General features: G+C 34.9%; 2 protein-coding genes across 3 annotated transcripts in view; one reads left to right on the forward strand and one right to left on the reverse strand.

The window, feature by feature from the left end:
• The window catches only part of LOC136041241 (uncharacterized), a 226,863-nt gene extending 220,558 nt beyond the window's left edge, over nucleotides 1-6,305 (forward strand). For both annotated transcript variants that reach the window (XM_065725844.1, XM_065725843.1), the window contains exon 12: nucleotides 4,946-6,305. In XM_065725844.1, the coding sequence (XP_065581916.1) occupies nucleotides 4,946-5,177 (232 nt within the window). In that variant the 3' untranslated portion in view covers nucleotides 5,178-6,305. The remainder of the gene's footprint in view (nucleotides 1-4,945) is intronic.
• LOC136041262 (uncharacterized) lies at nucleotides 5,474-11,861 on the reverse strand. Its single transcript, XM_065725873.1, has 2 exons — nucleotides 10,823-11,861; nucleotides 5,474-5,511 (listed from the first exon to the last, which is right to left on the reverse strand). Exons 1-2 carry the CDS (start codon nucleotides 11,859-11,861, stop codon nucleotides 5,474-5,476), a joined length of 1,077 nt encoding a protein of 358 aa, XP_065581945.1.
• Between the last annotated feature and the right edge of the window lie 14,623 nt (nucleotides 11,862-26,484).

The raw sequence follows: 26,484 nt of genomic DNA on the forward strand, positions 1-26,484 counted from the left end.
ATGACGAAGAAAGGAAGAAAACTAGTAATAATAAACGAGGAAGAATAACTCATACGTTATGCTAATTCACCACCAAATCTTGATGATGGGGCAGCTGCAAAAAGTACAACAGACTTTCCTTTCTCTTCAAACGAAATTTGGCGAAATTTCACTCCCCAATTAGAATTCGCAATAGCACCCGAGTTCATGAAAACTGAAGCCAATCAACTTTTCTATACCGAGTCTATTAAAACTGAACCTTCCACCTTTTCTCCAGATTCACTTAAAATGATGATTATAATAAATGAATAATTATGATAATGAAAAATAATTCACCATTAAATGTACGATTAGAAATAATACAAATTATAAAATCGTGAAGAAAGGAAGAAAACGAGGACAATAAACAGCCAATAAAAAAATTGAAAAACTATGCAAATATTTTGGTCAAGACCTCCGCTTGACCGTTCTCAGTGCAGAATAAAACTGATAAAAATATGAAAAGCCAAACCTTAAAACATGACACCAAACTAAAGTAGGATGACCCTTTCTGAGTAACGGTGAAAAGCTAACTGAATAAAAAACATAAGTCTAAATGGCATTTTCCAATTTTATCTTACGTAAAGCACTCTTAAAGGCTAATAGCTTTCCAGGTAGATTATTATCATAGTTTCTATTTGAGTGCAAAATATAATTTTGTGGATGGATCTAAAAACGATCAAAATTAATAATTTTATCATAAATAGGACACGAATGTGCTTTTTTTATCTCATCTGCCTCCGTGAAAACTCGCATGAGCCCTTTAACGGAGTCAACAATGGAGGTGTTGTCAAATAAAATGAAATGGTGTGGATTATCGTAAAAATGTTGTTCCAAGTCGGAACAAAAAATCAAGGTGAATTTTTGATTTCATTTTATTTGACAACACCTCCATAATTTGCTCCGTTCAAGGCCTCTTGCAAGTTTTCAGGGAGGTATTCGACATAAAAAGCACATTCATCGAAAGGTAGCTCTCAATAGAGACACTGGAGAAACTTTTTAAGTCCAATTTATGATGAAACCATTATTCCTGATCGTCTTTAATCCACAAAATTGAAACAAAACTCTAATAATAATTTACCTGGAAAGAGTTAGCCTTTAAGAGTGCTTTACGTAAGATAAAATTGTGAAATGCTTATGTTTTTTATTCAGTTACCCTTTCACCGTAACTCAGAAAGGGTTATCCAATTTTATTTTTGTGTTTTGTTTTAAGGTTTTTTTTTATACTTTTATCAGTTTTATTCTGCACTGAAGACGGTCAAGTGGAGGCCTTGACCGAAATATTTGCATAATTTTTCAATTTTTTTCACTGGCTCTTTATTGTCCTCGTTTTCTTCCTTTCTTCGCAATTTTATAATTTGTATTAATTTTAATCGTACAATATTATTGTATTTAATCGCATATTTAATGTATATTATTTTAATTTGGCAAGCAAGGGTATGATTGAAAGCAAAAAGCATGAGTGAATTCATTATCATTTATATAATTATTTTCTTTTGAAACAAATAAGGTTTTCATTCATAAAATTAGGGATAGCTACAAAAACTATGGAGTTGCTTTGGGTGTGCCTCCTTCTTGTTTTATTTTTTATTAGTATATGACCATATTTGACCATAGTATATGACCTACTAATATCGTAATATATTCAATAAAGAAAACATGTTTTTATATCCTTTATTCAAATAATTTGGCAAACATACAAGACAAAGTATATTCCCTTTCCTCCATCAGTTTACACCTTTGTTAGAAAGAGGGGGACCAAGACATGTCTTCTCCTATCCAGGATATCTTGGGAAAATTAACAAGCGCTATCAATCAATACAGGGGTTCTCGATTATCTTGTTCCATTATAGAATCGGGATTTGTACTTTCGCAAGAATACAGAAATACGAAAGTTCTGTGATTTACATTTACCTTTTCCTCTCAGTTGAGGTTCCTGATCAGGGAAAACCAATTAGTGGCAAGCTTTTTTCTTCCATCGATCGATTCTATTTTGTAATGATGGATGGCCTTGTAAGTGTAGTGAAAACGCATCTACACTTAAAACAATTTGTTTATTATGTAGCTCGGGGATTATTTGAACGAGGGTGAACTGGAGAATATTACACTGAATTATCAGTGATAATACTAGGAGTAGAATGGGCATATATGCAAAGCAAGTATTCGTTGAACTTATAGACCTAGCTGTTATGTCTCTAAAGTTGTGTATGTAATTATGAAATTCGAATGCATGTTAAACCATATCTAACGACCAGGGTGGGGGGGGGGGGTTGGTTATTCTTCGTTGGAATAATTTTGGAAATATTTGTCGTTATATTAGTTTTAAACAATAGAAAGAAAATAGAGCTCTTCATGGAACGAAAAAAAATGTAACATTTTATCCATCGTTTTAAATTTGATAACCCCCTTTCAACCTTGATAACCCTTCCAGTGCAATCAACCTAATATTCTCTTATGATAGTCTAAAAAATTGAGTCTTCTTCAGAAACAAAAATCCCGAATTGTCTTCCATTCATATGGAATGAGTCAACCGATTATAATGTAATGTCTTACTTGGGTGGTGTTTGGGTGAGGATGAATAGGGGTATGTCCCACTAATACAAAAGAAAAATCTTAAGAGCGGGTCAAATAGCCTTTTTTGAACTTTTAGAATTTTTTGGCTAAATTTATGGGCCCCTTTGTCCCTTCCCCCAACAAAAATTAATCAGGGGTGAACTAAAATCTTTCTGGCCGACTTTACTTGATGAGTGGTTTTTAATTGTCATCTGATGTTTGCTAATTAGGGTTTCAAATCGTTTCTAGTCCTGAGTCATCCCGAGCAGAATAAGAGGGTTTATTCAAGAAAACAGGGGATTAAAGGCGTAAAATAAGTATATTTTTAGGCCACCATTTTCAAATTTTTTTTTGTGCATGGGCTTATCATATGGTTAGCCCAAGAGAATTGGATCAATTTATCATTTTATATTTTAACTCTATTGCAGAATAATTATAAGAACAATTAAAAGTTAAAAGGAAGAGATGAAGGAAAAATGTAATGCTGAAATTGAATTAGAGACAATTTATTTTGAAAAAAGTTAAACGGAGTAGGATATATCTTCTTCTAGTTGTAGGAATCTACAGAATTAGAAAGCTGCAAATGTAGACATAAAACTGACCAAGGAGAAAAGAAGAAAAGAGAGTAAAAAACATGACAAAAACTACGTCATGTTCTATCCAAATGCTAGAGGTAATCGAAATGGATTATTTACCATATATTTAATTTTTGAAAAAGTAAGTATGGCATAATAAAAACAGAGGCCAAAATATTTTAACCTTTCAAAATAGAACTATTTCAGTATCTCCCATCAATATATACTTAGTCGTTAAGTGGGGTGGGGGGGGGCAGGCTGGTTAATTTAAAATTAACAGAATAACACATTTTTCATGAGATTTTGAAGCTATCTTGACAATGGTGTCTGGTCAACAATTTAGAATATTATTGGTCTATTAAATAATGAAAGGGGGAAATTTTTTGTTAGTTATTCATAAAAAGAAGGCGCAGTAAGCCCAGGGCTTGTTACTCTGGGCTAACTTAATTCCTACAATTATATTAACAACCAGTGGTGGATGATTACGAACCTCAAAAATTTGGTCGATACAACTATTTAATTTTGTTATACTTTCTTGTTTTCCGTATTTCAAATTGGCTATGTTTGTTTGTTGCATGATATATTTTAAACAAAAACAAAATGCTAAAGATAAAAAAAAGTCGAATTGTTAAAAGCTGCATTTTAGATGTATATCTGGATTATTATGAGTCGACTGTTTTCCATGACCAATTAACTACCGAACACACTAACAAATAATCTCTACTTCATCATAGTGTATATAATGAATACCCCCAAAAACAATAAAAAGAAATTTATCAAAAGTAAAATATGCCACAAGACACCATCTAGCTCACTTCTGATGTTTTGGGGGGAAAAGACTAAAAAAGACCAAAAAAGGATGAATTCCGATCGTCTTTTAAAATATATTTGACCTGAAAATTCCATTGTTTACAACAAATGTGGCTGAATAGGCTTTTCCTTCGTTGAGTCAATGCACAAATTATTTTTTATCCCATTCAATCTGCTCTTGTGCTGAAAAATTAAAAGCTTAGTTTAGAAAGCAGGGGAGTACTAAGGAGGGGCAGTCACTCTGATATACGGAATAATTTCTGTTCGCATTCTGTTGTAAATTTTTCGTGATACTCTATTGATAAAATCAACTTCTTTCATAACTTGCCTTGAAATACAGAATCTTACTCATCAAGTTTCTAAATTGTTGATGAAGATAAGGAAGTTTGGACTGTTCAAAAGCAATCCGCCTGTGGCGCTGCCGCTCTATAATAAATAAACAATCTATGACGTAGTTCATTAAACTGCCTAAGGTAATGTGGCACTGCCATTCTAGGATCTGTAAACAATCTATGACGGAGACCAAGAAACAGCTTAAGGTAATGTTCCAGGTAACGGTACTGGAGAAGACATGTCCATTACCGTTTGTTGTAGCATATTGTTGTTCTTGTCTTATTTTTTCTTTTTTCTCTTCTTGGGTGCATTTTGTATGTAAAGGGTAAAAATAAATACTTTGGCTTTCTGTCTTCCTAAAATTCATGAAATGCTTACAGTTTTAAAATTCACGCAGCAGAAATTATAAATATTTACAATTTTTACTCCAATAGTGCCGCCACCTAATTTCTAGTTACCCAGTTGTTCTCATTGACCTATCTCTGGGTAACCACTTCTAATCATTTAAAAACTGGTGACTGTTGACGATTTACCTACAAATTGGTGATGGAACCAGCAATAAGGTAGTGTTAGTGAAACAGTAGTTGACCAGTGAGAGGTGGCCTAACTGTTAGGGTGACCTAACTTTGTCTCTTGTAATAGTTTTTAAATTCTAGATGGGACCCAAATAAAAGAATGACGCCAGACGAAGCTGGGAAGCATGATTGGTTATCATCAATATCACCCGCCATATCGAGCAACTCGTCAACGTCGACTTCATCGAGTGATAAACGCGGGAAACAAAACGACCTTGAGATTGATAAAAAAACAGATCATTCGATTTACCGAATATATAAAGCCAGGAAAAATCTATGTGAGGATCTAGTGAAAAAGAAATCTAGCTGTTAGATGTAAATTTTTATTTTTGAGATTGAGGCTGTGGTGGAAATTTTATATTTATGGTTCTTCCCAGTGAAAACCCCCGTGAATGTGATGTATTTGTGAATTTTTTTTCCGATCTATACGTGAATTGTTTATATTAAGTGAATTTTCTTTGTCGATAAATTTTTGCGTCTTTACTATGCTTCAATAAGTTTGTATAGATGCGCAATTATTTTCTGACATTAAAAACAATAATCCATAAAAATTTTGTAGTATTTTGTTTTTTTCAAATTAAAAATGCAATTGTAAGTAATTAATTCGAATTAAAAATCGTATTCGTCAATCTTGTCAGTGAAAAAGCCTATGATTAAGATAAAATTAATTTACATTTTTTTCGTTATCTGTAAAAACTCGTATATCCGCTGCAACTTAATAAATTATGCATAAATATTCGAATTTTTGCTGATCTTAAAAATAGCAATCCATAAACAATTTTCACATTATTTATTTGATTTGCTTTTATGTTCTATTACATTTTATTTAACTAGACCAGGTGTTCCAATTAGGGGAGTAGGGAATCTTTCCCACAAGATTCTGGAAAATCTTTTGTTTGTGTTTTCATGTAAAAAGGAAACCCTTAGATTCTGAAAAATGTTCCTTTTTATATTCACTTTAAAAGATTAAAAAAAAAACTCCCCAGATTTTGTGAATTGGGACCCCTGACCCCTGACTAGACCTCCGTAAATGTTGCGTGTCGGTCACTATACTTTATAAAGAGAGATGAACTAATATCCTGGCTGTTTAGTCCTTACTTAGTTTATTTTAATCGGTAAAGGAAAGCAATAAGGATCATTCGTTTTGAGCAAAGATTATCGGTTTAGAAGGAGAGATGGTTACTTCTAATCGTCTTGTATTTACAAATAAAGAAGACTTAGTCTCTTCGAACTGCTTTATATATGATTTATGACATGATTATGACATGGTGACTTAGATTATACCCAAGATTTGTTAGAGCTCCGTAGAACACACTTTAAAAAACCCTAGGGAAAGGCTGATTTTACCTTTAGAAACGTTTCTTTTCCTTGAAGTTATTACCTCAATCTTGTTGTTTCCTGTTTTAATGATTTGAATGCAGTAAATTGATGAACAAAGTAATGAATTTTGTAGAAGTTCTAGAATAGATCATGTATAAACCTTTAAATGCACTGTCAATCTAGAAGGTGAAAATGATTCTAAAGAATTCGGTAGTCTTGTCATGCCATCAGTCACAAAATACACTGTCAATCTAGAAGATGAAAATGATTCTAAAGAATTCGGTAGTTTTGTCATGCCATCAGTCACAAAAAGTGTTCACGATCTACCTTAGCAAGATCACGACCCACCGCAATCTTGTTGTTTTCTGTTTTAATGATGTGAATGCAGTAAATTAATGAACGAAGTAATGAATTTTGTAGAAGTTCTGGAATATATCATGTATAAACCTTTAAATACACTGTCAATCTAGTAAATGAATATGATTCTAAAGAATTCGGTAATCTGGTCGCGACGTCTGTCACAAAAAGTGTTCACTGCCCGCCTTAGAAAGGTTGTATCATATTCCCCTTATCGCTTGCTGAAAGTTTCACCTTAAAACCTTAAGGTTTTGGAGGTTAAGGATTAAACATGCCACCCTTCCTAAAAAAAAACAACCCTATATGTAAAAAATGGGCAACTTGCATAATTTACAGCCCTCGTCCCAGAGGCTGTTGGGGGCTATGTAATCCCAGGATGCATAGTTATTGGACCTTGAGACTATTTTGAGCAAAATGGGCATCTCATAATTTATATCAAATGCGTCGGGTGTGGGATTGCATTTAAAAATGACAGGGGAGGGGGTTGATCACTTTTTGATCACTTTTCAATATCCCCCTCCAAATTCCCAGAAGTTTCACCTTCACACCCTTAGCCTTTTTGACCCAACTAAGATAAAACATTCATCCCTTTCCTAAACCATCAAAAGCAGGCCCCTTCTAGTTTATTTTAATTAAAAACGTGTTACAAAATACTTGTATTTTTCTTTTTGACCTGGAAACAGACCATTTCCAGCAACATGATTTAGCACTATTACTTTCTGGTCACTATTTGAAAACGGTGTTAGTATCAAAAGGTATTGTTTTAACGGGGCCTTTTGTTAAAATTCATTGTTAATAATGTACATAAAATGGTACCTACTAAAATTTTCATTTACAAATCAAAGGTCTGTTCTACTGGTTAAAACTGTAGTACCTCTTGACTTACTGATAAAGCATGCTTACGTAAATACATGCATAACTCTAAGATGGAGAGGAGGAAGGGGATGTCTCATTGGACTTAACCGTAAAAGGGGAGAGGTTGAAAAAACATAATAAACATATTTAGGCTGTAATTGTGCAAAGAAAGGGAGCTAAAGACCTATGTAAATGGATGTGCGTAAAACCACAGAAAAACAGAGAAGTTACTAGTGAAATCGTTGTATTTCAAAAAATTTTAACTCATTTTATTGGCTTAAAGTTTCATAGAAAAGAACCAATGAAGTATGAGGTTATTTTTCCTCTTTAAACATGTGACATTGAAGTGGCAAAAATACAGCAGCGCTTATGGATTATTAATCCGCAAGTCTGAAATACAGTGGACCCTTTCTCTTGTGGCTACGTGTTCCACATTTGAAATAACTGTCTTGTTCAACTTAAGGCATTTTAAACCCTTAATGAAACATCAATATGAATTGTAATGTTTTATTCCACTTTATCCCCATTATTACGTTGCATAGCTAGATATCAATTCGTAAACATCGTCGCTTCGGGCCAATGCAGGCTACTTTCAAAAGTGAACAAATGATGAGTATTAAAACCTTATTTAAGCTTTAATCTTGCTATATAGGCAATCATACGTGTGAAAACCAACACCAATAAGTTAAAATGAATTTTAGCCTATCGAAAATGAAAACACTTACCTCTTTTAGATACGGAAATTGTATTGGAAGACCTTTGAAAATTTCACTTTTAGCGAGTCAGATTTGATGACGATGTCGTTTTGTAGTTTCCGTTCCAAACATCTTCCAGTCATCTCTCAAAGTTTCACTTAAGAATTTCAAAATTAGCTTCACATTTACATCCTGTTTCAGAACCTAGCTCAATTTTTTTTTTTAACAATATCAAATTGATACTGTTGGAAGCAAATATTTCAGAAAATTATACTTTATTTATTGTATGTTTTTGATTGTACAAAAATTTATTTATATTCATTTTTGTTACGTTTTTACGAGTTGGACTAACATATCCGGGGAGGGGGATTCAAACCTCTGCCCCCTGGATACGGCTTTGATTCCTGAAATATTTTCGCTCTTTTTTTTATAGTGGAACAGTCATTCATAACATCATAATTATCACCATCATCCGACCGCTATTAGTTGTTTTAAATGTTATTTTTAACAATGTTTTGATAAGTATTTGAACTATTTTATTATTCGGATATTTTTTTGTAGTTCTGAAAGGAAAATTATGCTTCAGTCAGAATAATGAATCTTTTCTAGGATTTTTTCCATATACAAAAGTAAAAATAAGTGAACACGATTATTTAGTAAGTTAGAGTACGTTAATCCATCAAGTATGTATTAGGGCGGTTTTTGTAAGTTTCCCATAAGCGCTATCCTGCTCGGTAGCACATCTCAAAAACTGCTGGAAGGCAAAATGGGAAAGTGGAGAGTGAAGGCTACGCTTGGTAGCACGAAAACTGATATCAAGACCAAACCCCAATCTAGCTGACCTTTATTTTGTAACAGAAACTGACCCTCTTCATTTATTATTATTATTTAAGAATTAACGACGCTTCTTGACTACTATGGTCCCTGCAGTGCATTCCTGCAGCGTGATTCGATCTCTGGGTTCCGTATTACCAAGCTAAGGTCAAATCCACTGCGCCACTACATCATTTATTTATTTATTTAAGCATTAACGACACTTCTTGACTACTAAGGTCCTGCGTCGGCCCTGCAGTGCATTCCTGCAGCGCGATTCGATCTCTGGGTCTCGTATTACCAAGTTAGGGTCAAATCCACTGCGCCACCACAGGACACTACATCATTTATTATTTAAGAATTAACGACGCTTCTTGACTACTAAGGTCCCTGCGTCGGCCCTGCAGTGCATTCCTGCAGCGTGATTCGATCTCTGGGTCCCGTATTATCAAGCTAAGGTCAAATCCACTGCGCCACCACAGGACACTACATCATTTATTATGAGACCTTTTAAAGATTCATTCCTCGCGACAACTGGGATCGAACCTGATCGCTTTTGGGACAGCGGCTGAAACGTATCCACTATGCTGTCGCGAGGTCACTACATCATTTAGTTTATACTCTTCGGTATGTTTGAAAGTTACGCCAAAAATTTGGATCCCAGCTTCACTGTCTGCGACCTTTCTGGATTCACGTTCCGAAAAACCAGAAAGCGTTTCCAAGTTACGAAAACCCGAATGCAGAGAGAGAGAGAGAGAGAGAGAGAGAGAGAGAGAGAGAGAGAGAGAGAGAGAGAGAGAGAGAGAGAGAGAGAGAGAGAGATCGGTATATTTAAAAACTATCGTAGCATAGAGCTAAATTCAGTTTTTTCACAAAAATCATACATTTAAACAAAAATCACACACTACAACTCAGCATTAAAAACTGATGTGAAAAAAGGCACAAATGAGTTTGCGTATCGATTGGTTCGTATTTCAGGGGGTACAAGTTTATTTCGTAATCGAGTTCGACTCGGGTAGTTCGGGTAGTAAAGATCGGTGGCTCTTATTGGCTAGGATGAATTTTCCAAATTGGTGAATAAGGTGTTCCAGCCAGACTTTAAGTGGAGATAAATTTAATTTAGCGAGGGCTTGATCGTAGGGTATGCCACGGTCTCGGAGTATAATCCTTGTTGCTCTTTTCTGGACGCACTCTATGTCGCGTAATAGGTACGCTGTGCGGATAGCAGATAGACCCCACACCGGGCACGCGTACTCGAGCAACGGGCAAACATAAAACGTGTAGGCATGGAGAAGGCTTTTAGTATCACAACCAAAACGCCTCATTTTGGTAAGTGTCTGAATGCTTGCATTAGCTTTGTGGACGGTTAAATTAATATAGGCACTGAAACTACAGTTACTAGTGAAAGTTACTCCTAAGATTTTTATTTCGTTCACAATCGGGAAAGGGACTAGAGGCATATCTATATTCCGCTTCAGAGGGTTGAAACGAATTATCTTCAACTTGGCTACGATCATGACTTGAGCATTCGGTCTTTAGCTGATCAAATAACTGGTCTGAAAACTGCTTTGTTATGATAGTGTTTTCGACCAGGTAAGCGAGCACTATGGACAGATCATCTACAAACTTGTAACGGTCGTCGTGATGGTTAAGCAGGGAATTAATTACAGCCAGAAAAATTATTCCAGCTAATTTTGTGCCTTGTGGGGCCCCGCAAGAAGTATCTGACATGATGAATCCGAATCGTTTTCGTGGAGTGCAAAGACTTTTTGTTTTCGGCCAGTTAAGAAGTCAAGTACAAGGCCAAGGGTGCATCGTTTGGCCCCCATTTCCTGGAGATTCATGCCTGCAGTCCGGTGGCGGATTAGGTCAAAGGCCTTTCGGAAATCCACTGCGCAAATGTCGACGAAACAGCTACCTTTTTCAAGCCATCGGAGGACGCAGTCAAACATCCGTACTAGGTAGATTGTAGTACTACACTTGGGGAGTCCACCGTACTGGAATTTATCAATACGCCCATGAATTTGTTTAAGAAGAAACTTGAGTATAAAGGCCTCAGTTACTTTCGCCAAACAAGGTGTAAGTGAGATCGGGCGGAGATCGTCGCATGCACTAGGGGCGCGCTTCATTGGAATAATTCTAATATAGGCCCTTTTCCACTGTAACGGGAAAAAGCCAGAAGCAAAACACTCGCTAATGATGCTGGACAGTGGTAATGCTATAAAGACTGCATATTCACGTAGCAGTTTGGCAGGTAATTCACCAGGGTATGAAGATGTATTCTGTTTGATCTTCCGTAATTCCGTGTAAACATCAAACTCACTGACTATTATGGTGTTCTCAGGCTCACATTTTTCAAGTATGGTGGGCTTTTCATGAGCCGTAATAGTTGGATAGGTAGTACAGATCCTGGTGAAGAATTCACTCACTTCTTCTGCACTGATTAAGGACCCGCCATCATTGCTGATCTTTACACTGCTGTCAAAAGCTTGGCCGGCCACCTTTTTCACAGCGTTGTGCCACTTTTTGGGATCTGAAGTAAGTAATTGGGAGGGCATGGTTTCACGATCATACCGAGCTTTGGCTTTCTTTACCAAATAGACTATTTGATTTCGCAATTTCTTGCCGTTGATTATATCACCACGGGAGTAGAGGCGAGACCTCTCTTTTATTAGTGTTTTAATAGCTGGAGATATCCATGGTTTGTCGTATTCACTAACAACAAATGATTTTGTTGTAAAGATCTTTAGGTATTGACTGTATAACGTGGCATTGAAATCGGATACCTTAGTCTCCAAGAGCCCGGTATTGTACACTTCGGGGAAGTCATATGTCCCAATCCATCGACCGTATTCACAGATGGCCGACTCCGTACAAGGACGAACAGTGACACGGGATAGTTTGGGCTTTGGTAAAGACTCTCTTGCTTTCCAAAGAATTGCGTTGTGGTCTGACATACCAACGGGACCAAGAGAAAGGGGAGGGGAGTAAAAATCATCACAATTTGTGAGTATAAGGTCCAATATGCCCCCCAAAGAGTGGGTGGGTATGTGTTCTACTTGTTTTAAAGACAAACAAGATGATAACCAACTCTTCTTGGTTTGGTTAAAGTCTCCTCCTATAATAAAAGCAGGGCTACTGTATATACTTCTCAGGTGATCAACAGTCGTTTGGAGGTAGAAGACCAAGTCACCTCGGTTTCTTGCACTTTCCGGGTAATATACTGAAGCGACTATAATACAAGAAAAGCGTCGGGGAAGAGATTTAGGTTTGAAAATAGCCAGATTACTTCATGAGCTGGATCAAATAATTCCGGTAATAATTTGCAAGGGATGTCTTTCCGTATGTACAAGGCAACACCTCCGCCTAGTCTATGCTCACCTCGATCAGCACGTGTGCTCAGGAAAATTTCGTAGCCTGCCATATGACCTGACAAGGTTGTTCCTGTCTGGCTTCATCCGCTGAAACTCATGGGAAGTGATTTCGGATCTGATTTCCATATCGCAAGAACCGGCCTCTTATGTTTGAGCGTAAAATATATCGGACCTGCGGAATACTGTAGGAAAAGCTAAAATTTCCTTAAAAATGTGGATTAAAAAATGGTTAACCGTTTTTTCCTACTGCAATAATAATCATAGTTTTTTATTTCTTTTTCAAGTGAGGCCTTGTTAGTTAGTGTTTAGATTCCTGTTCGATAATCCGATAATTATTACGTATATAACTAATTCATAGTTAAAACCTTCATTGTTAAATAATTCATAGTAAAAATCATAGTTAAAACCTTATATATTGCTATATTTGTGACTGGCATGTCATCTTCTTTAGTTTGTAATAGATGGGAAAAAAGTAAATTTTAAAAGATGGAGAAAAATGGGTCTAGATTCTTTAATATTTAAGGATGGATTTTACTTTTCATTTGGAGTCACGCTAATTATTTATGTTTTAAAACCATGACTGTTGTATCAAGAATTTGACCAACTGCCGGCTATGCTTTTGTATAGTCTTGGAGAGAAAAAAAAATGACAAATTTACCAAAATTCCTAAACTTAAAAAATGATTTCATGCTTCAAAATCTATCTTGTCCCGGCGGCTTTGTCATCGGTCCCCACGGGCCCCTGCATGGTACGCGGCATGCTTGTATAGATGGATTCTCATTTTCCCTTGTGATCTGGGTCCCGGCAACGCCATGTCATTTTTGGTTCGAATTGATGACGAAAATTGGTTTGGTTTTCTGTTTTAAGGTTTTCGAGTTGCTTTAATCCATTCCCAAAATATATAGAAATATTTGTGCAATCACCAGTTTTTTACATTTTAAGCAATGAAATAATAATTTCTTTTTGACGTTAATTGACACTTTGACAAATTTTCTTTGAGCAGCAAGCATTCAGAACTTCAACAATTTCTACTAAACTTCAATCTTTTGGTTTTGTGTTTTAAGGTTTTCGAGTTGCTTTAATCCATTGTCAAAATATTTAGAAATATTTGTGCAATCACCGGTTTTTTACATTTTAAGGAATTTAATAAAATTTAAAAAGAGCCTAAATTGTTTGAGCTCGTGTAACGGTAATAACGGTCATGTAACAGACAGACGCTACATTTACTTATCTTCTATCTATCTATATATATAAAAATAAGTTGTCTGTGGATGTGTCTGTCAGGTGACGTTATGTGTGTGTGTTGACTGACGTCATGTTTTCGACTGACGAAATTACAGACCGGGACATCGGGACACAAATGACGACCAGGACACCGGCACATAGGGAATATAAATGACTACCCGGACACTCAAAGAGAAAGCTACCGGGACACAAGGAATGTTCGATTAGCAATCACCATCAACAAAGCACCGGGACACAAATGGCGACCGGGACACAGGGAGTATAAATGACGACCAGGACATAAGTAAAAAAAAACTAAAAAAACTAAAAAAAAGGTAAAAACTAAAAAAAAAACTAAAAAGAAAAAAAAAAAAAAAACTAATAAAAAAACCAAAAAAGCAAAAAACTAAAAAAACTAAAAAAGAAAAAAAAAAGAAAAAAAGGAAAAAAAAATGAAAAATAAAGGAGAAAAAAGAACTAAAAAAATAAAATAAAAAACTAAAAAGAAAAAAGAAAAAAACTAAAAAAACTAAAAAAAAGTAAAAACCAAAAAAAAATAAAAAGGAAAAAAGGGGAAAAATACAAAAATTTATTTCATCATATACCATTTCAAAAACGAATGTATATACAGACCGGGACAGCGGGATACAAATGACGACCGAGACACAGGGAATATAAATGACGACCGGGACACAGGGACACAACTACAACGGGGACGCCGGGGGGCACAGGGGGATATATAAATGACGACGGGGACACAGGGAATGTTCGATTAGCAATCACCATCAACAAAGCTCAAGGGCAATCATTAGAATCATGAGGTATAACTAAAAAAACTAAAAAAAAGGTAAAAAACTAAAAACTAAAAAAAAGACCAATTCAAAAACGAATGTATATACAGACCGGGACACCGGGACACAAATGACGACCAGGACACCGGGACACAAGGAATATAAATGACGCCCGGGACACAGGGACAGAACTACAACGGGGACGCCGGGGGGTACAGGGGGATATATAAATGACGACAACCATCAACAAAGCTCAAGGGCAATCATTAGAATCATGAGGTATTGATCTGAATGCGGATTGTTTTCCCATGGACCATTATATGTTGCATGTTCAAGAGTCGGTAAACCTGACAATCTATTTATATGCACAGACAATGGGACAGCAAAGAATGTTGTATATTCGAAAGTTTTACGTAGTTAAAAACATATATATATACTAGCTGTTGGGGTGGCGTTTCGCGCCACCCCAACACCTAGTTGGTGGGGCGCTTTGCCCCCCCCCAAGCCCCCCCCCCCCGCGCGCGTAAGTCGTTATGCGCCATATTAGTTACGCGCCATTGTAGTTGTGTCCTTGTGTCCCACCTGTGAATAGATATATATATATATATATATATATATATATATATATATATATATATATATATATATATATATATATATATATATATATATATATATATATATATATATATTTATATATATATATATATATATATATATATATATATATATATATATATATATATATAAATATATATATATATATATATATATATATATATATATATATATATATATATATATATGTTTTTAACTACGTAAAACGTGCGAACATACAACATTCTTCGCTGTCCCATTGTCTGTGCATATAAATAGATTGTCAGGTTTACTGACTCTTGAACATGCAACATATAATTGTCCATGGGAAAAACAATCCGTATTCAGATCTATACCTCATTACTCTAATGATGTGTCCCTGTGTCCCAGTCGTCATTTATATTCCCTGTATCCCGGTCGTCATTTGTGTCCCGGTGTCCCAGTTTGTAATATCTCTTTGAGTGTCCCGGTCGTCATTTATATTCCCTGTGTCCCGGTCGTCATTTCAGTCCCGGTGTCCCGGTCTGTAATTTCTATTCGAACAATCCCTGTGTCCCGGTCGTCATTTATATATCCCGCCTGTGTCCCCGGCGTCCCCGTTGTAGTTGTGTCCCTATGTCCCGGTCGTCATTTATATTCCCTGTGTCCTGGTCGTGATTTGTGTCCGGGTGTCTCAGTCTGTAATTTCTCTTTGAGGTTCCCGGTCGTCATTTATGATTCCCTGTGTCCCGGTCGTCATTTGTGTCCCGGTGTCCCGGTCTGTAATTTCTATTCGAACAATCCCTGTGTCCCGGTCGTCATTTATATTTCCCGCCTATGCCCCCGGCGTCCCCGTTGTAGTTGTGTCCCTGTGTCCCGGTCGTCATTTATATTCCCTGTGTCCTGGTCGTGATTTGTGTCCGGGTGTCCCAGTCTGTAATTTCTCTTTGAGGTTCCCGGTCGTCATTTATATTCCCTGTGTCCTGGTCGTCATTTGTGTCCCGGTGTCCCGGTATGTAATTTCATCAGTTGACAAACATGACGTCAGTCGTTGTCATTTATATTCCCTGTGTCCCGGTCGTCATTTGTGTCCCGGTGCTTTGCTGATGGTGATTGCTAATCGAACATTCCCTGGTCGTATATATATATATATATATATATATATATATATATATATATATATATATATATATATATATATATATATATATATATATATATATATATATATATATATATGTATATATATATATATATATATATATATATATATATATATATATATATATCATGAAAAGAGAAATCACCAATGCTACAGCATAAACACAAAAAAAAAAAAAAAAAAAAAAAAAAAAAAAAAAAAAAAAAAAAAAAAAAAAAAAAAAAAAAAAAAAAAAAGGAGACAGAAGGAGAAAAGGAAGACTGTTTTCCTAAATTAGTGATTAATATAGACCAGCACTTGAATGAGGCCTTAACCCTACTCATCCATACAATCACATAGGTCAAACAGCATAGCCACACACAATCAACCATAAAGAATAATCCATGGACAGGCAGTCATGTCGTCAATAAGTATAAGTCGTCATTTACCAAACCATAGAAAAAATAATATAGACAAATAACTCAGAGGCAACACCCAACATAAGGGTTCATCAGGAGAATACACTGGCCTATATAGGGTTTCGCCACTCTAAATTCTCTACCCAGCACAGTGTTGTGGCTACCACAGAATATCCATGGCATCCCCGCGTCAGGTATCACCCCCAAAATACATGTCTATGAAAAATAATATATATATTGAATCTTAACTTGAAAGAATTCACACATGGAGTTTATGAACTGTCCGATTCAGGGGGATGTGCACTCATAAAGGAAATTGTCAAGTCAGACCCCGCTCGACTTAAACCCCATTTAGCTCAATCACATCACCCGAGCATTCATTCAACCTAACACTCATTTAGCTCAGCTTTCATGCAACTCAACTTCACGTATTTCCCTTCCATTAAAATCAACCCCTCGAAAATCATCTCCCATAATCCAATTCAACCGTTCATGATAAACAACTCCCATTCACATCAATCCCACGTTCAAGACAACTTATTGCAATTAATTACAATTAATTGCGATAACTCATTAGATAAGTGTAATCATCGTGCTCTAACGAGCGCGGTTTAAATATCAAAACAAATTTTCAATATAAAAAAAGAACCTAAAAATCTGGCTAACGCATAAAGCCTTTGAAACTGACCAAAAATATTATTAGCTTATGATATTTGGAAAAATATTCCAAAAACGTTTTATGTGTAAATGGACAATTTGCAGTCTATGAGCTCTGAAGCCCGGTAAGCAAATAATTAATGGTAATAAGATTAAATACGTGCTTTAGAACTTAATTCAATAATAATAACTGCCGATTGAACGTTACAAATAACAAAAATAAACTATAATAAGCTTATTGATTGCAGGGCAAACCACCATGACTCAAAGATATATCTGAAGAATTTAACTGGACGCTTTTTGTCAGAAGTTGGACCCAGATGGTCTTTATTCTGGTTCTGTCCAAGCTAGGTATGGAGGAAGGTTTTAGTAACCAAGTTTGTATTGTCACTTATAAGGAAACGACATTTGATTAAATCAAAACCGTTTTTTATCATTAGTTTTAAAAACGCTTCCAACAAAATGTCTTTTTCAAAGAAAAGAGCTATATCAAAACCTAAAACAAAGTCATACCAGTATACAAATTTAAAACAAACAAAAATTCCATGAATGAATAAATGAAATAATTTTACACATTCTATAAAACACTCTTTCATCGTTATAAAGTTGACCCATTAAAATACCAATATATTTTAAGAGTACGGCACTGGACTATGTACAAAACTTTGCTGATAGTGGTGATTTGGATTATATCCTTTACTTATTTCTCCTCAAAGTTGTTTCACAATACCGAACAGTGCCAAAACCAATCAATAAAAAAATCAAAAAAAAAAAAAAAAAAAAAAAAAATCATTACCCTCTTGTTTTATAGCCCAGGGCTAGATCCAGCCATCAGGGGATTTGAAACACAACTACGTGGTAGCGATTATTATGTTTGGGAAGGGTATTGCAGAGTAAATCGAATGGCATTTTAATTTTCCAGTTAGCAAATAAATAGTAACTCCGACGAATTTACCGCCTAATGTCTAGTCTAATCAGCACTCAAATAACTAAAGGAGGCTGAATTAACCAGGTTAGCACTGAGTGTGGGTTAAATTGAACCACCGTTGAGTTACAGAGGCTGATTTACATATACAACTACTATACTATACTAATTTATATAGAAGCACTTGACTAAATCCTACTACAACTAACAATCCAACACAGAACAAAGCTAACTGAACGCATTCACGGCAGCGCAAAGCTGTGCCATTTTTCTTGGTACTATTTACGTCCAGGGTTGCCACTCATCGAGGACTCTGGTTCTTAACCTTCGGAAAAAAATCGGATAATACATCACACACAGTCAAATGAGCTGCTTAAGCGCCATTGAAAATAAAAAAATCGGATAATACATCACACACAGTCAAATGAGCTGCTTAAGCGCCATTGAAAATACAAAATCACTGAAAAGGCAATGACAAGAGATGGACAGAGTCTACATTGCCAAGACTTAGTTCTTGATAAATAAGTAAGAGTATCAATAAGAAATACTGCGTTCCTTGAAAAGTTGAAAGACCTAACTACTAAAAACCTCAGTCTCTTGACTGACCTAAATTTTTAAATAAAGGGGATGAGACTGGATAAATTAAGAGCTCAGCTACAAAATTCATGACTACGCTACACAGAGGCCTGAAAAATGGGGGAGCCATATACGCCAGTTACATAACGTCAAATTAAGGTTACACAACAAAATTGATGAATATAAACCTGAATTACGATTTTTAGCAAGTTCAGGTTAGGGTACAATTCTTTTTATATTTCAATAAAACATCCCCCTTTTATCTAAACCCAACGTTCCGTTTACTTGTGCAATACTTAAGCTGGAAAACAAAGCACTTACATTCATAAACAAATAAATAAATTCAGAAAGTCTATAAAATTGCTTTATATGCATTGTTATTGTGGTAATCACATATACTTCCAAAAAAAAGCTCTTGATGATTGTACATAATGGACACTGATACAAGACTGTGTTGATAAAAATTATACGAAGGAAAAGAAACCCGACAATGCAATTTAGTGAAATTAATAGGGAATTTCATATATGGGGTATATTTATTAAAAAAAAAAAAAAAAAAAAAACTGTCAATGAAATTGTTCAGACGCTATCAAAGTTAGATATTCAAAACGCATGGAAAGACAAGAGGTTCCATTCCAAATGGATAAAGAAGGAGAGAGAGAGAGAGAGAGAGAGAGAGAGAGAGAGAGAGAGAGAGAGAGAGAGAGAGAGAGAGAGAGAGAGAGAGAGAGAGAGAGAGAGAGAGAGAGAGAGAGAGAGAGAGAGAGAGAGAGAGAGAGAGGAGATAGAGAGAGAGAGATAACTTTTTTGCCAATTGCTTTATTTACATCAGAAGCAGAGCAAGAAAATATTGTTAACCTGTCTTATATGGCTTTGGTTCCACTGATTGGATGTAGAGCCTGATGCACCGGGGCTTGGAGTTTGTTTGCTCATGCGGCTTAAAGTTGGTTGTGATGCTGCAGTTGGCTGAGCCGGCGATCCATAGGCTAGGGGCGAAGATGTTGCTGCAGCTTGCTGATCGTAAGCTCCATAAACAGTCTGGGAACTACTAGGTATATATATATATATATATATATATATATATATATATATATATATATATATATATATATATATATATATATATATATATATATATATATATATGTATATATATATATATATATATATATATATATATATATATATATATATATATATATATATATATATATATATATATATATATATATATATATATATATATATATGTATATATATATATATATATATATTTTATATATATATATATATATATATATATATATATATATATATATATATATATATATATATATATATATATATATATATATGTTGGGGGGGGGCGCTTCGCGCCCCCCCAAGCCCCCCCGCGCGCGTAAGTCGTTACGCGCCATATTAGTTACGCGCCATTGTAGTTGTGTCCCTATGTCCCACCTGTGAAATTTTTCTTAAAAAGAAATAAAATTTTCCGTTTTTCCAAATAACTGTCCTAAAGAATCACAGTTTCCGGTTAAGTTTGCTTCTAGTAGCGCATGTCCGAAAGCTTACCATCAAAATTCTTGTAATAAAGAGTAAATATTTTAGTTCTTCCAAATAACTTGAGCCTAATTTCAACATGTCTTCAGTTAAATTTGCTTCTAGTAGGGGATGCTTCTTGGGGTCCATTTTCCCAAGCGTATTAACAAAATTCTTGTAATAAAAATAAATGCTTTAGTTTTTCCAAACAACATGAGCCTAATTTTAACACTTCCCCCAGTTAAATTCTTTTCCATGTCTGCAAGCGTATCTTCAAAATCTATGTAATAAAAAATAACTGTAGTTTCCCGAATAACTTGAGCCTAATTTTAACAAATCCTGTTTTGGGTATCGAGTTTGACTTTATAGGAAAGCTTCACGTTTGTTTTTTGGAGTGGCTCTTAAAATCTAGAAGTTGATAAAATATTTCTAAATACAGAAGACTTTTGTATACAAATGCCACAAGTGTTTCCCACCAATTGCCGCTAATTAGTATAACACTCCAGACAAAAAAATATAGAAAATACGGCCCAAGTTCGCGTATCTCTGCCAAAGCAAACTCATAGTTTCTATCCTCAGAAAATATTCCTCTAAGTACAAGCACTATACCAGCCCTTCCAGAGATGGCGCTATGCTGTCGCATCCTCAGGAATAGGAATCCGTAGTGTATTGCCAGCAAGAAACACGACAATGCTCTAAACCACACGTTACCAATAATCAACAAAAAATCCAGGAAGATCAGAGCACCGAGAAGACTCCAAGGCATTTCAGTAACCATTTTTGCTTGATAGTTCTCGAAAAGAGATCCAAAGTCCATTTTACTTCCTTGCATCATTTTATAGTTTTACTATAAAATGCAACTATTGTTCAAAAGTATACATAGCCCTTTCCTGTGTTTGTCTAGATTTGCAAAAAGTATCTTCATACCAATTTAAATTAGACACTGAAATTCCATTAATTTCTCATAGGAAATATTTGCTGTTCTTTTGTTTTCTTTGTTAAATCGTTATTTTTCCGAAGGAGCGTAAAAACCCTTCACAATTTTGGTACTTAATTTTCATATTTTACGTCATTTTACACATTTGCTAAGGAAACAAACAAGGAGCTACCTCTGCAGCAGCTATTGTTGCTGCAGATGCAAGATTGCGGCTCTAAAAACTTTAATAAAAAAATTGACACAAGGATATATAGAAAATAAACTTGTTTATCATAGACTAGCTGTTGGGTTGGCGCTTCGCGCCACCCCAACACCTAGTTGGTGGGGGCGCTTTGCGCAACCCCCCAAAGCCCCCCCGCGCGCGTAAGTCGTTACGCGCCATTGTAGTTGTGTCCCTGTGTCCCACCTGTGATATATATATATATATATATATATATATATATATATATATATATATATATATATATATATATATATATATATATATACTATATATATACAGTTGGTGGGGCGCTTCGCCCCACCAACTACAGACATAACCCACAAACAACTTATTTGTGACAACTCTTATTACAGACAGACATAACCCACAAACAACTTATTTTTATATATATAGAAGATAAATATATATCTATCTATATAAAAATAAGTTGTTTGTGGGTTATGTCTGTCTGTCTGTCTGTCTGTCTGTCCGCATATGACGTCTGAATTATTTCATCATACACCAATTCAAAAACGAAAGTATACAAGCTGATGTAGATGAGTTGGTAACGCGGTATGTTCCAGGTTCAAACCTTACAAAAACTACAAAAAAAAAAATAATAAAAAATAAAAAAGCTAAAAAAGTGAAAAAAAGGTAAAAAACTAAAGCCTAAAAAAGAAAAAAACCAAAAACTAATAAAAATAACTAAAAAAAAAGGTAAAAACTACAAAACAAACCATAAACTAAAAAAAAAATTAAAAAAGGTAAAAAACTAAAAAAACTAAAAACTAAAAAAGAAAAAAAACTAAAAAAGGAAAAAACTGAAAAATAAAGGAGAAAAGGAAAACTAAAAAAATAAGAATAAAAATAAAAAACTAAAAACTACAAAAAAAATAAAAAAGAAAAAAGAAAAAAAAATAAAAAAGCAAAAAAAAGGTAAAAACCAAAAAAAAGGCACAGGGGGATATAAATGACGACGGGGTCACAGAGAAGGTCCGAGGTACTAGGTCCGAGAGGTTCCAGGTTCGAATGTTGGCTTTAGCATTAATACAAAGGAAGAAAAAAAACTAAAAAAGAAAAAAAAACTAAAAAAAAAATAAAAAGAAAAAAAAATAAAAACTAATAAAAAACAAAAAAACTGAAAAAGAAAAAAAAACTAAAAAAGGAAAAAAACTGACAATTAAAGGAGAAAAAGAAAACTAAAAAAAATAAAAATAAAAAAACTATAAAAGGAAAAAACTAGCTTGAATATAAGCTAGCTAGAATATAAATGACGACCGGGACGCAGGGACAACTACAACGGGGACGCCGGGTGCACAGGCGGGATATATAATTGACGACTGAGACACAGGGATTTTTTGAATAGAAATTACAGACCGGGAAACCGGGACACAAATGACGACCGGGACACTGGGACACAGGGAATATAAATGACGACCGGGACACTCAAAGAAAAAATACCAACTGGGACACCAGGACACAAATGACGACCGGGACACAGGGAATATAACTGCTATTTATATGCACAGACAATGGGACAGCGAAGAATGTTGTATATTCGCATGTTTTACGTAGTTAAAAATATATATTTATATCTATCTCTATTCACAGGTAGGACACAGGGACACAGCTACAATGGCGCGTAACTAATATGGCGCGTAACGACTTACGCGCGCGGGGGGGCATGGGGGGGACCAACTAGGTGTTGGGGTGGCGCGAAGCGCCACCCCAACAGCTAGTATATATATATATATATATATATATATATATATATATATATATATATATATATATATATATATATATATATTCACAGGTGGGACATAGGGACATAACTACAATGGCGCGTAAATAATATGGCGCGTAATGACTTACGCGCGTGGGGGGGGGCTTTGGGGGCGCGAAGCGCCCCCTCCGACTAGGTGTTGGGTTGGCGCGAAGCGCCACCCCAACAGCTAGTATATAGATAGATATCCTATGTTTTCTTGAGCCCGGTGAAGACACCCATCAGAATCTTGGGCTACATTTGGGCCATAGTTTGCAGCTGATGTTAGTACGGCTCCTACCAAATATGTGTGCAAGCTATGAGCACAGTTCATAGCTTGCTTCCCTTCCCCCGCTGAATGTGGGGGTCAAGTCTTAGACTTGACCCCCATATAACTAAAAAAAAAACTAAAAATAGAAAAATAAAAAAATTAAAAAAGAAAAACTAAAAAAAGAACAACTAAAAAGATAAAAAACTAAAAAATAAAAAAAAGAAAAAACTTAGAAAATATAAAAAAAGAAAAAAAAATGAAAAAAGAAAAACTATAAAGAACAATCTAAAAAAGATAAAACTTAAAAAGAAAACCTAAAAAAACTAAAAACTAAAAAAATGAAAAAACTAAAAAAAAACTAAGAAAATTAAAAAAGACAAAAATTAAAGGAAAAGAAAAAATTCAATTAATTAGATTTTTGAATTATGCTGAATCTGAAGGTGTCATCAAAATTACTTGGTATTTTGGGGGTGTTTCCCCCTTTCAAGAAATTGGTGAAATTATCTCAGGCTCATAATTTTTTATGGATAACATTCAGTTTGATGAATTTTACATATTTTAGAAAAAGTATCAAAATTGTTATTAATGCTCTGTTTAATAGAGTTTTGGCTCCTATTGAAGAATTTTGCTCCTTACTTACAGCGCTTTGCTACAAACTGTTCGAAAATACGAGTGAGTTACTTACACATTTTTACAAAACCAACGAGATTTACGAATTGTAGGAAAACGATATGTTACAAGTTAGATTATATTTTATTCCAAATTTGAGTATTTTGAATTAAGTATTTTGATTTTTATTCTAAAATTAAGTATTTTGAAGAAATTGATGAAAGGGCCACAAATACATCTATTGTTTCAAAATTCAATGTTAAATTATTCACAAGAAAAATGGAGCTATTGAACACAAATTTGCGAAAATTGATGTTTTCTCTGTTAAATTTGTGCGCTAAAGGAAAATCCACCTGTTGAAGACTTGGATACTTTGTTAATTCTTTTCTTGGATTAGTTTCATGATTTCAATATAACAAAATATGCTTGGATACAGAATTCATTTACTGATGAAAATGACAAATTTGAATTAACAAGTAACAAGAAAGACCACTTGATTTAATTATCTTGTGATACTTCTTCAAAACAAAATGTTCAGATTGCATCTCTGATTAAATTTTGTCTAGATATTAAGAGTGAAAACGATATTTTGTCAAATAAAGCTTTAAGAGTATAGCTGCTTTTCGCAAAACATTATTTGTACATAACAAGATTTTTTGCTATATCTGAAATGAATTTGAAACATTGTGTTGGTTCGGATGGAATAAAAGAAACTTCATGCTGTCATCTCATCATTGACATCGAGATTTGTCAAGCTTTTTGCTAATCATAGGCATGCACATAAATCGCATTAAAAGACAATAATTTAAATTAATATTTGTTTGAGTTTCGAGGTCCTTCTAAATATGAAATTTCACTACGATACGATCACTCTTTCGCAAGTTAAATTTTTTTTTCTAATTTTTAGAATTAACCACCCCCCAAACTCCCCCAAAGAGAGAGGATCCATTCCGGTTATGTCAATCCCGTATATAGAACCTGTGCTTATTTTTCCCACCAAGTTTCATCCCGATCCCTCCACTCTCAGCATTTACCAAGAGTCTAGATACCGCCCCCAACATCCCCTTCACCGGATAAGGTTAAAATGGAATATAAGAGCTCTGAGACATGATGTCCTTCCAAACTTTAAATTTCATTAATTTCCGATCACTCTTTCGCAAGTTAAACATACTTCATTTTTCTAATCTTTCAGAATTAACCCTCCCCCACTCCCCCAAAGACAGCAGATCCGTCCCGCTTATGTCAATCACGTATCTAGGACTTGTGCTTATTTTTCCCATATAGTTTCATCTCGAACCCTCCACTCTAAGCGTTTTCCAAGATTTTAGGTCCCCCCTTCGATTCCCCCGAATGTCACCGGATCCAAGTGGAATTTGAAACAAGAGCTCTGAGACACGATATCCTTCCAAACTTCAAATTTCATTCAGATCCGATCACTCTTTCGTAAGTTAAAAGTACCTCATTTTTCTAATTTGTTCAGAATTAACCCCTCCCCCACCAAGCTCCCCCAAACAGAGCAGATCTGTTCCGGTTATGTCAATCACGTATCTAGGACTTGCGCTTATTTTTCCCACCAAGTTTCATCCCGATCCCTCCACTCTAAGTGTTTTTCAGGATTTTAGCCCCCCCCCATGTCACTGGATCTGGTAGGGATTTAAAATAAGAGCGCTGAGACACGTTATCCTTCCAAAATTCAGATTTCATTAAGATTCAATCACTCCTTCATAAGTTAAAAATACCTCATTTTAAAAAGTTTAGAATTACCACCCAACTGCCCCAAACAGAGCAGCTCAGTTCTGGTTATGTCAATATTGTATATAGGACTTCTGCTTATTTAGCTTACCAAGTAGGCTAAATAAGCAGAGCGTTTTGAAAGATTTTAAGCATTTTGAGTGTTTCTAAGCGGTTTGAAAGATTTTAGGCTCCCCCCTCCAACTCCCCCAAATGTCACCAGATCTGTTCGGGTTTTAAACTAAGAGGTCAGAGACACGATGTACTTCTAAACATTGAATTTCATTAAGATCCCTTCACCCGTTCGTAAGTTAAAAATGGTTCCGTTTTCAATTTTTCCGAATTAGCCGGCCACCCCCCCCCCCCACGTAGTCAAATCGGAAAAAAGACTATTTTTAGTTCATTCTGGTCAGGTCGCTGATATACATGCCAAGTTTCATCGTCCTAGCTTGCCTGGAAGTGCCTGAAGTAGCAAAACCGGGATAGACAGACAGACCGACAGAATTTGCGATCACTATTTGTCACTTGGATAATACCAAGTGCCATAAAAACTAAAAAAAAACAAACTTAAAAATAAAAAAATATAAAAAGGAAAAAACTAAAAAAGAAAAAAAAGAAAAGAAAAGAAAAACTAAAAAAGGAAAAAAAAACAATAAAGAGGAAAAAGATAACTAAAAAAACGAAAAAACATAAAAAAACTAAAATAGGGCAAAAACTAAAAAAGAAAAAGAACACATGATAAAACTAAAAGAAAATTAAATACTAAAAACTAAGAAAAGAAGAAAAACCTACAAAAAAAAACAAATTAAAAAAACAAGAAACTAAGAAACAAAAGCCTAAAAG

This window comes from Artemia franciscana, unplaced genomic scaffold (genome assembly GCF_032884065.1).
Source record: "Artemia franciscana unplaced genomic scaffold, ASM3288406v1 PGA_scaffold_1180, whole genome shotgun sequence".
In the NCBI taxonomy this organism is placed as follows: Eukaryota; Metazoa; Arthropoda; class Branchiopoda; order Anostraca; family Artemiidae; genus Artemia; species Artemia franciscana.

Excerpts from the sequence above, each read along its gene's own strand:
- LOC136041262 (XM_065725873.1), bottom strand. The coding sequence starts at position 11,861 with ATGTCAGACCACAACGCAATTCTTTGGAAAGCAAGAGAGTCTTTACCA. Across the intron at positions 5,512-10,822 it reads CCTCCGATGGCTTGAAAAAG|GCTTTTTCACTGACAAGATT; the intron begins GTAGCTGTTTCG and ends TCTTAATCATAG.